This window comes from Zootoca vivipara, chromosome 3 (genome assembly GCF_965207765.1).
Source record: "Zootoca vivipara chromosome 3, rZooViv2.hap1.1, whole genome shotgun sequence".
NCBI classification, from domain to species: domain Eukaryota; kingdom Metazoa; phylum Chordata; class Lepidosauria; order Squamata; family Lacertidae; genus Zootoca; species Zootoca vivipara.
Window position 1 is genome coordinate 74,996,990 of NC_142586.1, and position 13,300 is coordinate 75,010,289.

The window sequence follows — 13,300 nt, forward strand, 5'->3', positions numbered from 1 at the left end:
GTTTTCCACTTTTCCCCAAAGCTTTCTTTTATCTATATGTGACATAAAGTACTGTACATTGTTTTGGTCTTTCTTTTTTTGATTCAGCTATTACTTTCCTTTTTATTATTACTTCCAGAAATTCCCTAGTCGGGGGAGAAAATTATTCAGAAGGGGAAGTATGGAGTGTCTTTTCATAGTGCTAATTATGTTAGCTTTACCTATTAACAGTTTTATTTACCCATGAATATATTTTTGTCTTTTAACTTATATTTTAAATCACATTTTTAAATGCCCTTTCTCATAACATGCTTGTTTCACGTTTGTTTATTCTGCACTGAGGGTTATTTTGTAATACACAATTATCATACACAATTACCTCCAACGGGTGCTTTGATTTCTTTGCCTGACTAATTAAGTTTCCATATTCACAGTATGATCCTTATGTGTTTCCCCCCATGGTAATTAGGTAAAATTGTCTCTTTTATCAGAGATCTCTTCTTTAATTTAAAAGTGACCTCACTAACATGTGATTTGAAGTACTAACTTTTGATTAATTATAAAGACCAATATTGTTTCCCAAGCAAATCTGTGGTGACCAATGTACGTAACATTTGTAAACTTCTTTACATTTTATGTTTTAGCTAATTCTATTTAACTCCAATTAACATTGAATTCTTTTCAATGGTCTTGATCTTCCTTACAAAATAAATAAGAAGTATGCCACGGGTAGTTCAAATGTTTTCTTTTACTTGTTCTAGAGATTCATTAAATGTTATTAAGATCATTTCAGTCTTTCAGGTTCAGAAAAGTGAACTATTATTTATTTTTCAAATCAGTAGTGAGGAAGTTAAAAAGAAAAGTTTTCCCCCTGCTAGTCCCTTCATCTACCACTACTACTAGAAGTAGTAAGCTATATTCCAGATAACTTTAAGCATATCCCAAACCTTCCATGTTCCCTGTGGAACATCAGCTTTGTTTTCCTTTGGACAGAAGAGTTGCACACTGTATCACAAATGACTTCTGAAATCTGATTTTTAAAAGCAGTTTCCTATGGGTCAACAGGGGAGCGGTTGTTTGAGAAACATGTTTTCAAAGACTTGCTGGGGGCATAATTTTATAGATTGTGGCCATAATATTCTGGCAAAGGTTTTAATGGGGATTACCAGAACCTTTTAAAAAGGTTTTTCATTTTGCCATTTATATAACATTTTGTTATTGCATATATATGCATTTGGTTATTGCACATAATATGCAAATTATATGCATAGTATTGCATATACCGTAATATTTCTTACATTTTAAAAACCAGTAGAGCAAGATGTCCTAACTGGGGATAGTTTGGGGACACACACTGTATTCTAGGCTTAGGGCATTTTAGATGAACCAATAAGAAGTTAACACCATACTTCAGCATACTATTTTTGGCCTGCAACTGTTAAGAGGTTTTTTTTTTTTAAAAAAAAATGAAGCAACAGTCTAGAAGAGGTGTCTGATTTCTGATTTCTGTTTCCATGTGTGGTACAGGTTGAACATCCTCAGAGATCAAAAAAAGCAGTATGGCATAAACTTCTATCTAAACAGAGAAAAAGAGCGGTGGTAGCTTGCTTCAGAATGGCACCACTATATAATCTTCCACGGTGCGTGTGATCTTGAAGATTTGTGTATTGCTGTCCACTTAGGTATATCGCTAACTAGGAGGGGAAGGGTGAATGAGGGAATACAACTGAACAAGGATCTAAGATGGTTAACTTTAAAAATGCCTAGCAGGTTGGCTATACACTTCCTTTAAAAATTGTTGTGGGTGATCAGAGCAATCATAGCAGCTCCCAGTCAGTACAATGTAATACAATGAGAATGAAAACCATAACATTAGAAATCAATTTCAAAATTGGATCACATTCCACAAAACATCACACACACACCCCTCTATCATCTATCTATCATCAATCTATCTATCTATCATCTTCATATAGTCAATACATTATAGAAGGGAGGAAAGGTGACATGTAGTTTCAGATCATGCTTGTAGAATGTTAATAGTCAATGAATCCTCATATAATATTCTGTTAATTCATAATAAGCTTTATGGAATGAACAACAAAGACCTCTTTTTTAAATTGTTCACCAGTTGTAGTTATTTATTTTGCTTATTCAGTATGTTCAAATGGTCATATCATATACATACACACCAATTTCCCTTTTCTTTTTCAGGCACCGAGCTGTCAATCTTTTTCTTCAAGGATATGACAAGTCGTGGGTGGAAACAGAAGACCACTACTTTGAAGACACACTGATAGAAGATTTAGCAGTATGTTTGCAGTTCATGGTATTTAAAATCTTTTGTTGATTTTGAGGGCAGTTGCTGTGCACAGCATGGCAGTTCCAAAAGGTGGCAAAGTCAGGGAATATGCCACCAATTGCTGGAAGCAAAAGGAGGGGAGAGCTCTCTTGTGCTCTGGTCTTACTTGCTGGTTTCCTGCAGACATCTGCTTAACCACTGTGAAAACAGGGTGCTAGATTTGTTGGGCCATTGGCCTGATCTACCAAATTCTTAGGATAGGGAGCAAAGTATACTTTCCCCAGTCCCAATGGGCAATCCTGAAGAAATAAATCTAGGGCACATTGAAACTCCTGGATCAAGTGGAAACAGTGAGGAAAGCAGGCAAGAGGGAGCCCTGCAAAGGACTTTCAAACAACTAAACTAAGGATACCTGCTTCAGCAAGTAAGATCCAGAGAGGCAGGAAATTGGAGGCGGTGAAGGAAATGTGGGGGAAGATAATGTAGTCAGATCCCAAGTTCCATGCTTGGAGCTGTGATGAGCAAGCAGCAATGTGATTTTCAGACAGAAGTGATTTCAGCAAGACATGTAAGTCTTTACAGAGAAAAGAAAGTCTTTACAGAGGGTGGTGAACACATCACATGATATCATGGGCTGGGCTGTCCCCTGAGCCTGCTAGATGACATCGCAAAGGATCGTTGCCTTAGGAGAGCAAGAAAAATTCTCAGGAACGATTTACACCCTGGCCAGCACCTCTTTAATCTTCTACCCTCGGGCAGGAGATATAGAAGTATAATCAGTCGTACCAACACACTAAAATCCAGTTTCTATCCGTGGGCTGTTAGGCTGCTGAACGGAAAATAATACCGTGTTTCTCATATTATAAGTCATGTCTTATATTAATTTTTTCCTGAAAAAAACACAGCGTGGCTTATTTTCAAGGGATGTCTTAATTAAAAAATAAGTACCGGTACCGGTATCTGTACAGACCACAGACCTGCTCCCACCGGGTCTTCGCGCGCGGCAGGCAGAGGCTGCAGCCGGGTCCTGGGGCTGCGTGCGCGGCAGGCAGAGGCTGCAGCCGGGTCCTGGGGCTGCACGCGCGGCAGGCAGAAGCTGCAGCCGGGTCCTGGGGCTGCGCGCGCGGCAGGCAGAGGCTGCAGCCGGGTCCTGGGGCTGCGCGCGCGGCAGGCAGAGGCTGCAGCCGGGTCCTGGGGCTGCGCGCGCGGCAGGCAGAGGCTGCAGCTGGGTCCTGGAGCTGCGCGCGCTGCGTGCTGAGGCTGCAGCCGGGTCCCGGGTGTCCGCGCGCAAAGGCTACAGCCGGGTTCTGGGGCTGCACGCGCTGCGTGCTGAGGCTGCAGCCAGGTCTCGGGGGTTAACGCGGCAGCAGCAACCCTTCTTTGCCACAGACCTTCTTCCACCACCCGGTACGGCTTATTTTCGAGGTATGCCTTATATTTTTCCACCTCAGGAAAATCCTGCCATGCCTTATTTTGTAGGGATGCCTTAAAATATGAGAAACACGGTATAGTGCAACTGACATTCGGGGTTGGTGTGTTGTGTGACAAGCACACAGAGTGCAATGAGATTGAGTGTTTGTGGGAGGGGAGGCTAGCAAATCGCGGTTTCCCATAGGAATGCATTGAAATTCAATTAATGTGTTCCTATGGGCAAATTTTTTTAAAAAAAAAATTCAATGCATTCCTATGGGATTCGCTAGACGAATTTTTCGTTATAAGAAAAGACCCGTGGAACGAATTAAATTCGTCTAGCGAGGCACCACTGTACATAGGTTGTACATTGACAATAAAGGCATTATTATTATGAGACTGTGATTATTTCTTTTATGGACATCAGTTGGCATTAGACATTCTTTAGCCAGTGTGATTAAGTTTAGACTCCCAGGAGACCATAGCAAAGCCGTTTAAAAACCATATTGGAGACTCTTGTAGAGGGTCTCACAGGCTCTTGTAGCTAGCAGATGATGTAACATGCTATTTTAAAACATAGTTTCAGTGCTTTTTTTCTGGGGGGACGCAGGAGTATGCATACCTCTAAACATTTTGTGGATCTAAGTTTGGCTCATTGAGGGGTAGTATTTCAAAATAAGTAGGAAAATGAGAGTACCCCTATACATTTTTTTAGAAAAATAGCACTGCATAGTTTGATGTATTTTTTTGAGTCAAGAGCTATGACATAATATTTCGGAAAGGTGAAAGTCCTTGGACAACTGAGTTCTGATCCACACATTAGTCTGAGGCATGTGAATTAGTTCAGTTCATATTGAAAAGAACAAATTCCTCAAGCCTCCCTCATCTAAGCCCATTTATATGGAAGTAAATTTGATGGCATATGAATAATACTTCTACATAAACACATTTACAAGTTATCAAATATTTACAATCTTGATGTTTTCATATTTTTAATAGAAACCTGGAGAAGAACCACCAGAAGAAGATGAATGTATTAAGAGAGTTGATCCTTTGCACCAGCTTATTTTGCTATTCAGTCGAACAGCATTAACTGAAAAATGGTGAGAGTGATGGGAGAGGGAGGATATTTATGATTTTTCATTAATTGCTTTCTCTCCAAATCTGCATTTTTAGTTCACTCGGAAATAGTAATGGGCTAAATGTAAATAAATTAGGGCCAGTTCATAGGATTGTATGGAACTAAATTGATATTGGAGTAGACCCAATGAAATCACTAGACTAGCCATGATCCATTGATTTAAGTGGGTGTGCTCCGAGTATGTCTTGGTTGGATATAACACATAGTGTTTTAATTGCTCTTCAGTTATTTTCTCCCTAGGAATTTAAATGGGATTGTGAAGTACAAATACCAATTGATTTTGAATTCATCTATACCTCTTTAAAAAATACTCATCACTAAGAGGGAAAAGGCTATGGCTGTTTCAACTAAAATGTTTTCGCTACAGTTGAGCAAAATTGAATTTTGAAAATGTTGATGTATTTTCTTCTGTTACTGAAGTACAAGCACAAAACAATTACTAACTACATATTTTGGTATTATGATTGTCATTATGACCTTGTTTGTGTATATTTGATTTGCTGAAAACCATATTCTGGGAGGACAGACAAAATAATGTGAGGGATTCACACCCTGGCCAGCACCTCTTTAATTTATAAAATAAATAATTTTATTTGTTTGTCACTTTTCAATAACAGCAACAAACACCTCTCACCCCACCAAAATTCACTAAACAATAACCGAGCCCAAGAGTCTGTTAAGCAGTCTCAGCTTTTGCAGCTAGAGTCAGTCAGGGCCCTGTCTTGCCAGGGCAGATGAAAAAAGCCTGCAAGACAGGAAGCAGGTCTTCCAGGACTCGCAGCCAAGGTGGCTTGCCATCATAGAACTGGCTATAGAGACAGCAAAACATTAGAAGTCCCATCCAAGTTGGACAACGATCTGTTTGGCCTGCACCACTAGGAGTAACTGCCACTTGATGTCACATTACAGGCGCGTAAAAGCACTCTTTGTGAGTATGTCACAATTGTCTCTTTTATGATAAACAGTAACCACTTATTCTTCGTTTTATTACACTACAGTAAGCTGGAAGAAGATTATCTTTATATGGCATATGCTGATATAATGGCAAAGGTATTTTCTTCATTTTTTCCACCCATTTTTTCCATCTCTAGTAGCGGTGTCAAGTTTTGTAAATGCTTGACTCTAAATACAAACCTTGTTGACTCGCAATGCTTACCTTAAATATCATTCCCCATATGATCCCCCATATCCTTTTCTAACTCAGGTTTTAATCTGACTCATCCCACCCACCATTTACTGGTGACAGTGGCAGGTTGGGAGAGATAAGTGTCTCTCACTCCAATGTTTGCAATATGCTAGGAGCTTTGAGAAATGTAATTTCCCCAGGGCATCTGAAAGCCACAGGCAGGTAAAGGGCTAAAGGAAATGGTATTTGGAGGGTCTTTAGGGATCAGACTCTGTTATGTAGCGGGTATAATTTTTTTGAGTAAAATATATCTGTTGGCTGAGTTCAGTTAAAAACTGAGCCCAAGGTAGTTTGCTTATCACTATAAACACACACAAGTACCATAAAAGTCTAAGTAGGGGTAATAACCAATTGTGGCAGTCTGTAGTACTGCACAGTGAGGATTCCCTTTCTTTTTCTTCCTGCTGCTCAAAAGGGGTTGGGGACTCTCCAAAGCATATTACGTGAAGACTTCAGGCAAGGGAATAGGAAGGGGCAAACCATTTGGTGAGGGGAAGTTCACTTGTGCGACTTTGGGCTTTGCCCAGTGTGTACTTAGTCTTGTTGTTTTAAAAGTGGGAGATTTTTCTCAGTAAAACAAGTGAATTTGACTTTAAAAGTTCATTTGTAAGTATGGGATTCTTTTCACATGGTTTCAGAGCTGCCATGAAGAAGATGATGATAATGAAGAGGAAGTCAAGAGTTTTGAAGTAAGATTGTTAATACTGTTTACATCTTATGTTTTATATGGTACATTATTTCATAACATCTAACTAGCATTTTTTGGTTCATGGTTTTCTATATTTAATGACCTTTAGACATAGCATAACTATCCTTCCATTTTATCTGTTTGAATACCACACCACTAAAAGCAAAATCTAATTATCAGATTTTACACTGCTTTCAAAAAACACTTGTGAGGGCTTTGATGGGAATGTTCCACATTTAAAATGTAGCCATTTGGAAAGTATTCTTTGCAAAAGTTGTAAATAGACAAAACACAGTGCCAATGCTCTCCAAATGCATACAAGCAATATTAAAACATGATCCTAGAGATTGTAGCTTGATATTAGGTAGAAGATGTACCATCACGTCCGTTAGACGCAGTATGTAAAATGTTTTCTAGGCCAAGATCAGCACATAGAATAGTGCTCAAAAGGCAAGAGAAGATCAGTGAAGATGTAGCTGCACAGTTGCAGTCTGTTTCCAGTATCTTCCTTCCTGTAAGTGCCCATTATGAGGTGTGTTGCTGTAATCTGCATAATCCAAAAGCTCAAAGTACCAGCAAAGGTAGTTGCTTGTAGATTTTGTTACTAAAGTTAGGCCCCTTCAAGTTCTATGAAGCTTTCAGTAGGGAGGACAGGATTTGGCTTTCCTTACAAAACACTAAGGAATTCCCTCCTGTTGCTTCAACTTTCTTCTGCCACCCCCAAATGAAGTAAATTTCCCTTCCAGCTTTTGTGGAGGGTGAATGTTCCCTCTATTCCTGTAGAGAGAAAGATGCTGGAAAAGGTAGCCAGGAGAGGTGGTCCCTGCAAGACATTTTGTACCCAATGTCAAAACACATGAAGGATGATTGAAATGTGAACGGTGCCTGCATCTCATATTAGTCCCATTCTTCTCTCTTTAAGCAAATATGCACAGGGACCCTACTGCTATACATGTGTTTTAAGCAGGAATGGAGATGATGTACAAAGGGATATGCCACCATAGCTGCCAAGTTTTCCCTTTTCTCGCGAGGAAGCCTATTCAGCATAAGGGAAAATCCCTTTAAAAAAGGGATAACTTGGCAGCTATGATATGCCACTCACATATTTTGTACTTTGGTGCTCATGCCCAAGTACAATGTTTCACAGGAATTGTTCCTTGGTCTTCTCATAAGAAGTAGCATCCTCATGATTTCACTGCAATGTTTCTAAGAAAGTGACTGATCTAGGAGAACTTCAAGGCTAAGAATTGCCTGTTCTTCTAAAGACTTTGAGCTCACCGTTATTTTGGTCTGGTTTCAGTAGCAGTCACCCTCTCCTGCATCCAGTACTCCATTATGGCAAGATAATTAATAGAGAGTCAGAGCCCTAGGTTGAAGAGGTGTCACTCACTATCATACGAATGACCCTGGATTCTACATTTCTGCAATATGTTTTCCAGAATTACATATATTTTCCTATTTACATCCTGAATAGGAGCAACTGGCAGGACACAACCAAACCCTGTGGGATTTCTTACTCACCACAACCCTCTAGGATTTCCTTGCCACTTAGCAAAAAAATATTTTTTTTTTGCTCTTGTTTAATTTGTCTTTGCCTCTACACGATTCATTATCAGTGTATAATTTCATAGATTAGCCAGGCTGTTGTCAGCCAACAATCAAAATCAATGTGTTTCTCAAGACTCAACTGGTGTAATATCCTATCTTGTACACGGAAGGGTGGGGATAAATTATTTCAGGGGGCAACAATCTTCTTGATATGCTTTATCATTGAAACACTGCATTTCTTCTTTTTTTTAAAAAAGGAACTTGGGTAGTTTTCTCATACAAACTTGGGAGATGAGTCAGTGTGATAAGTCAAAAACTACAATTAACTGAGTTATTAAAAATGTAAGGGATATTGTTATCCCAGATGTTAGAGATACAGAGGATATCATTTACATACAATAAAGGTCCTGGAGGTAGATATGTTACAAGTGTTATTATGTGGGTTTTTAAAAGAAAAATTATTTCCTACCTGCATCAAGAACATTCATGAAGCATTTTTGTTTTTATATGTAAAAGTATCTAGTGATGTATATAGTTTACAGCACATGCGATAATGGCCATTAATTGAAATTAAATATAGTTAAAACTGTTATTTATTTAACTGAAAATAAAGAGATGAGATCGCACAGTTTCCACCTCCAAAATGCTAATATTCAGGGGCTTCCCATTTTTTTATATGATCAAAGGAATGTTCTTAGGCACTCAGTAAGGAATCTGTTCACGGGTCATTCTCCTTCATAGAAGACAACATGCAAGCAGCACTTGGAATGTTGCCCAATGGATATGGTGGACATATACTTAAAAATAATTAAATGCTGACCACTATCAGAAAGTGATTACATGTGCTGATTCGTGCACTGTTAGATTATTTAGGTAAATGTAGGAAGAAAGCTTTTGTGTTCCTCTTTCTTCATCAGTAAAATAGATATAGTTCACAGAGGCTGTGAAAAACACATTAAATATTGTTTTTATGTAGAACTGTTGTTTTTTTGTCGTCTCCCTCTCCCTGTCTTCTCCCATCATCCTTGTTCACTATTACTAATCATTGTTGTCCATGAAGTACATTTGTTTGTTTTCATTAACTAGTTTATTTCAGTCTTTTATACGTCTGTGATAAATCTTAGTAAAAAATTCACATATTTTAAAGTGCTTTTTGCAGAATATCTTTCTAAAGTATTCTAGCAAGATACATCCAGCAGAATTATGGTTGAATGAAAGAAACTGCCAGTGACCAAAAAGGGGGGGGGAAGTAGATTAATCAGCTTCCGTATCTGTCACTGTGCACACTTGGAAGTCATTAATGCTATTGTTAGGAAAATTTTAATATCTCATTCTGATTTTGAAAAGAAACGTTGTTGGGTAGAGGAAAAGGACCAGTTGAATAACTGCATAAAGTACCGGTAGATTCAGACTTTTCTTCCTTGTTTTAGTTTTTCTGTTTTAAGTTGCCTACAGAGATGTGGAAGCAAGGGATAGTTCTTTTATGAAATATATATTTGGTTGATCAGTTATCATTGGAGTACTTTGGGCACTTTTTTCTTACTGCTATTTCACTTCTTATCCTCGCCTTTCCCTAAGGTCACAGGATCCCAACGCAGCAAGGTAAAATAATGTGTGTGTATTTATGTGGGTCTAATTTTGTGGTATTTAGTTTTGTTAGACCCAACATCTTGGACAAGCTCTCTAAGGATGCTTTCATACATTTCTGAATCTTTTCAGTTCCAAGAGTGACATATGCTCTTTTTTCCAATAAATTCAATGCTTTCTACAATTTCTGTTGCAAGAATTAGAATAATAAACTATATAAGGTATGCCATACAAAAAAAACCCTACGGCAAATGAAGCAACTTTTCATTTATTTTCTGTCATCTTCAAAATATAGTCTGTGGACTAAGTACTATTGACCACAGTGCAATTTATGATTGTGAAAGCTGAACAGAGACTGACCAATAAGAGACTATTTTCATTTCTAATTGATAGCAGTCTGTTTGGTTGTTTATTGGGATTAAAATATTACTCGGCATCATGTGTGTCAAAGAATGTACTGGTAATTTGCTGTATAATGCCCTTATGTTACTATTTATCCTGGTATACTGTGCCATAGTCAATGCAACAATATACTAGGGTAAACAATTCAGGTAGGTAGCCGTGTTGGTCTGACGCAGTAAAAATATATAGGAAAAAATAAAATAAAAAACAAACAAACTTAGTTGGTCTCTAAGGTGCTATTGGACATTTTTTTATTTTACACACACACACACATATGGTAAACAATGAAATACAAATTCTTACCAAACACTTATTATAAAATGTTTAATTTTACTTTATAAAAGTGTCAGACTTTTGAAAAACTTTGACTTCAAATTTTATATTTCTAATAAAAGAAGACTTTTAGACAAGAACCCATTCTTGTTTCCATGCCAGCAAACAGGCTGAAGTGAGAAATATCCTGCACTCATATACTAACTCAGTGTAAGCCATGCAAACTTGACAAATGACAGTGATGTTAATGAACTCTCAACATATTATCAGAAGCACTGTTCAAAGAAATATTGCCATTTCTATTGAACTCATCAGTCTTCGGTATTGACTTATCTGACTGATGATTCAATATTTGAAGTCACTCTTTGTATTAGTCACGATTAGTCTTTTTGCCTCTAATCCTGTCCGCATATAATATAGTCCTCATATTTACTCTCAATAGGTTAGGAAAATTAACCTCAACTAATTCTTTTCACCCTATACTATAGGACCTAAGGTATTGGTTGTTATGTCCATTTCAAAGGATTGGATAGTAAATGATAAATAAATCTTAGGCTGGAATTCAGGATTGCTCTATTCACTTCTCTTGGTTGGCATCTCATTGTTATACAAATTTCAGGAGATAGAGGGTTTTCAAGCATTTACATTGAACAATATATGCTGACTGATCAACAATCCCTCTAAATGGCTAAGTCTCTTTAACCCATACCTGGAAGCATTTTCATTCACACTCCTCTGTGACTATGGATGAGCATATTCCTTTTAATAATCTATTTCACAAGGAGACAATTGCAACAAATTGGTAGCACATCCTCAATTGTCTTCACCATAGAGTGATGAATTCCTCAGGTTTTTTTTTTTATAAGGCTCATATCACATAACAGCAACCTGTTCCACATAACTCACATATTGAAACACCACTTGGATCAGTTGATGGTCTGGGAGCATTCACGGCTATCAGCGTAGTAGAACAGTATTTTAAGGGCCTGCTTTCCCTCTGCTAAGCTTAGGCAGAGCATCAGCAGCCTCACTACTGAATGGTGTGTTGATCTGGTACAACTCTGTTGGCTTAATCTACACTGTTTTGCTTTATGCTAGGTTATTTTGAATAGGATTACTATTTATATATAGTCAAATCCTACCAGTTACTGCCACATTATATTGTTACTGGCAACCCCAATCCCTGCCAAGCTATGCATGGGATTCCAGGGGTCTTGACCCTCAGCTAGGATCTGTGCTTCTTTGGAGAATTGAAGATGGGCGGAGGCTGTCGTAGCTGTAAGAAATATGATGTATTCACATCGTTACTCCAGAGTTTAGATGGAGTTGGGATTTTACAGCATGGTGATCTCAAAAGGGACTTGTTTCCCACAGCAGTCTGGCACTGCAGTCCAAGGCATCTTGGCCAGCTTCCCTTCAGCCAATCTGCCCAAGGTGAATCTCTCTATGTTCTCCCTTCTTCCCAGCACACCTTGCTGAAGACACACTTTCCCCATCTCCTCTCTCACACACTTTGGCAACCTTTGTCTTCCCAGGCCCAAGAATTCCTCAAATTAACACCTCTATCCCAGATGAGGCATTTGCTTGGAAAGAAAATTTAGCCTGTATTTTTCCACTTGCCTGCAATCTTACCTTCAGTACTCCAAATAGTCAAAATTCTGTCATTTATTAATGTCCAGGGTTTAGGGCCCCCTCCGCCCAAACTATAACACCACATTACTACTTGAGGGTGGTTCAGCTAGCTCTCCTTTGATGTCCCTTCATTTCCCTTACAATACTACAATACTTCAATAATTTCCCATTATCGCTTTTATGTGCATCTAACGAATTCTCTTAATATTCTGTGGCTAGGATCCAACAATGGCTTTTCACTTGCCTGTGATAGTCCTTTTTTGAAGTCGTTTTTCCTAGTGGAAAGAGTATTGCATTAGAAAAGAAACCACAAGTTTTTCCATTGGTGCAGGCCTTTGCACAACCCTGATACTGTGGTACTGATACATTGTTCTGTTTACAGTTGCTTGAGACTTCACGGAACAACTGCAATATATTTTTGTGTGAATGTCAGTTTAGACAGATCATTTTTAATTCATCTGAGTGCAACTGCAGAATTATTAGGCTGTAAAGAAATATAACAACATTTATTTGCATGATACACTCTTTTTATTACTTGACAATTGGCACAAACTATTTGCTTTCAATACTTGTTTCCCTGGACATAACTTCATAGCACATTTTCCAAGTTACTTTGCTTATCTAGAGCAGTGGCAGAGGAATCCTCTCCGGCACCCGGGTCGGCACAGCCCGTCCGGACTGTGCGGCATCCCACACGTGCACATTCTGTACGGGGTGCCACCTGCATGCAGGAGCCTTATGGGCGGCTGCACATGCGCGGCAGCATCCCGTACGGAGTGGGCATGTGTGGCAGCCTGTACGGATGCCATGCAAGCAGCATCCCGTACAGACTGCATGTACAGCGACCGTATGGGATGCCACACAGGTGCAGTCCATAAGGTCGCCGCACATGCAGTCTGTATTGGATGCCACTCGTGCGGCAGCCTGTACGGTTGCCATGCACGTGGCAGCCCGTACGGACGGCGTGCAAGAGCAGCGCTCATACAGACTGTCTGCACCCTCGGCCGCTCTATAGCTGGGGGGAGGCAGGGGCTATCTTGTCACCCCTCCCCAAGTGGCACCCAGGGCGGCCCGCCCCCTACGCCCCCCTTCCTATGCCACTGATCAAGAGTATTCTATATATGTAATGCAGTATACCATCAACGTATGCAG

The 13,300-nt window shown here is 39.1% G+C and overlaps 1 protein-coding gene across 5 annotated transcripts in view; it reads left to right on the forward strand.

Annotated features, from left to right (window-relative positions):
- The window catches only part of RYR2 (ryanodine receptor 2), a 251,063-nt gene that overhangs the window by 194,499 nt on the left and 43,264 nt on the right, over positions 1 to 13,300 (forward strand). For 3 of the 5 annotated variants that reach the window (XM_060272866.2, XM_060272868.2, XM_088666461.1), the window contains 5 exons: positions 1,507 to 1,619; positions 2,194 to 2,308; positions 4,691 to 4,794; positions 5,831 to 5,882; positions 6,657 to 6,707. In XM_060272866.2, the coding sequence (XP_060128849.2) occupies positions 1,507 to 1,619; positions 2,194 to 2,308; positions 4,691 to 4,794; positions 5,831 to 5,882; positions 6,657 to 6,707 (435 nt within the window). The remainder of the gene's footprint in view (positions 1 to 1,506; positions 1,620 to 2,193; positions 2,309 to 4,690; positions 4,795 to 5,830; positions 5,883 to 6,656; positions 6,708 to 13,300) is intronic. The other 2 variants (XM_060272867.2, XM_060272869.2) reach the window with 1 other exon arrangement.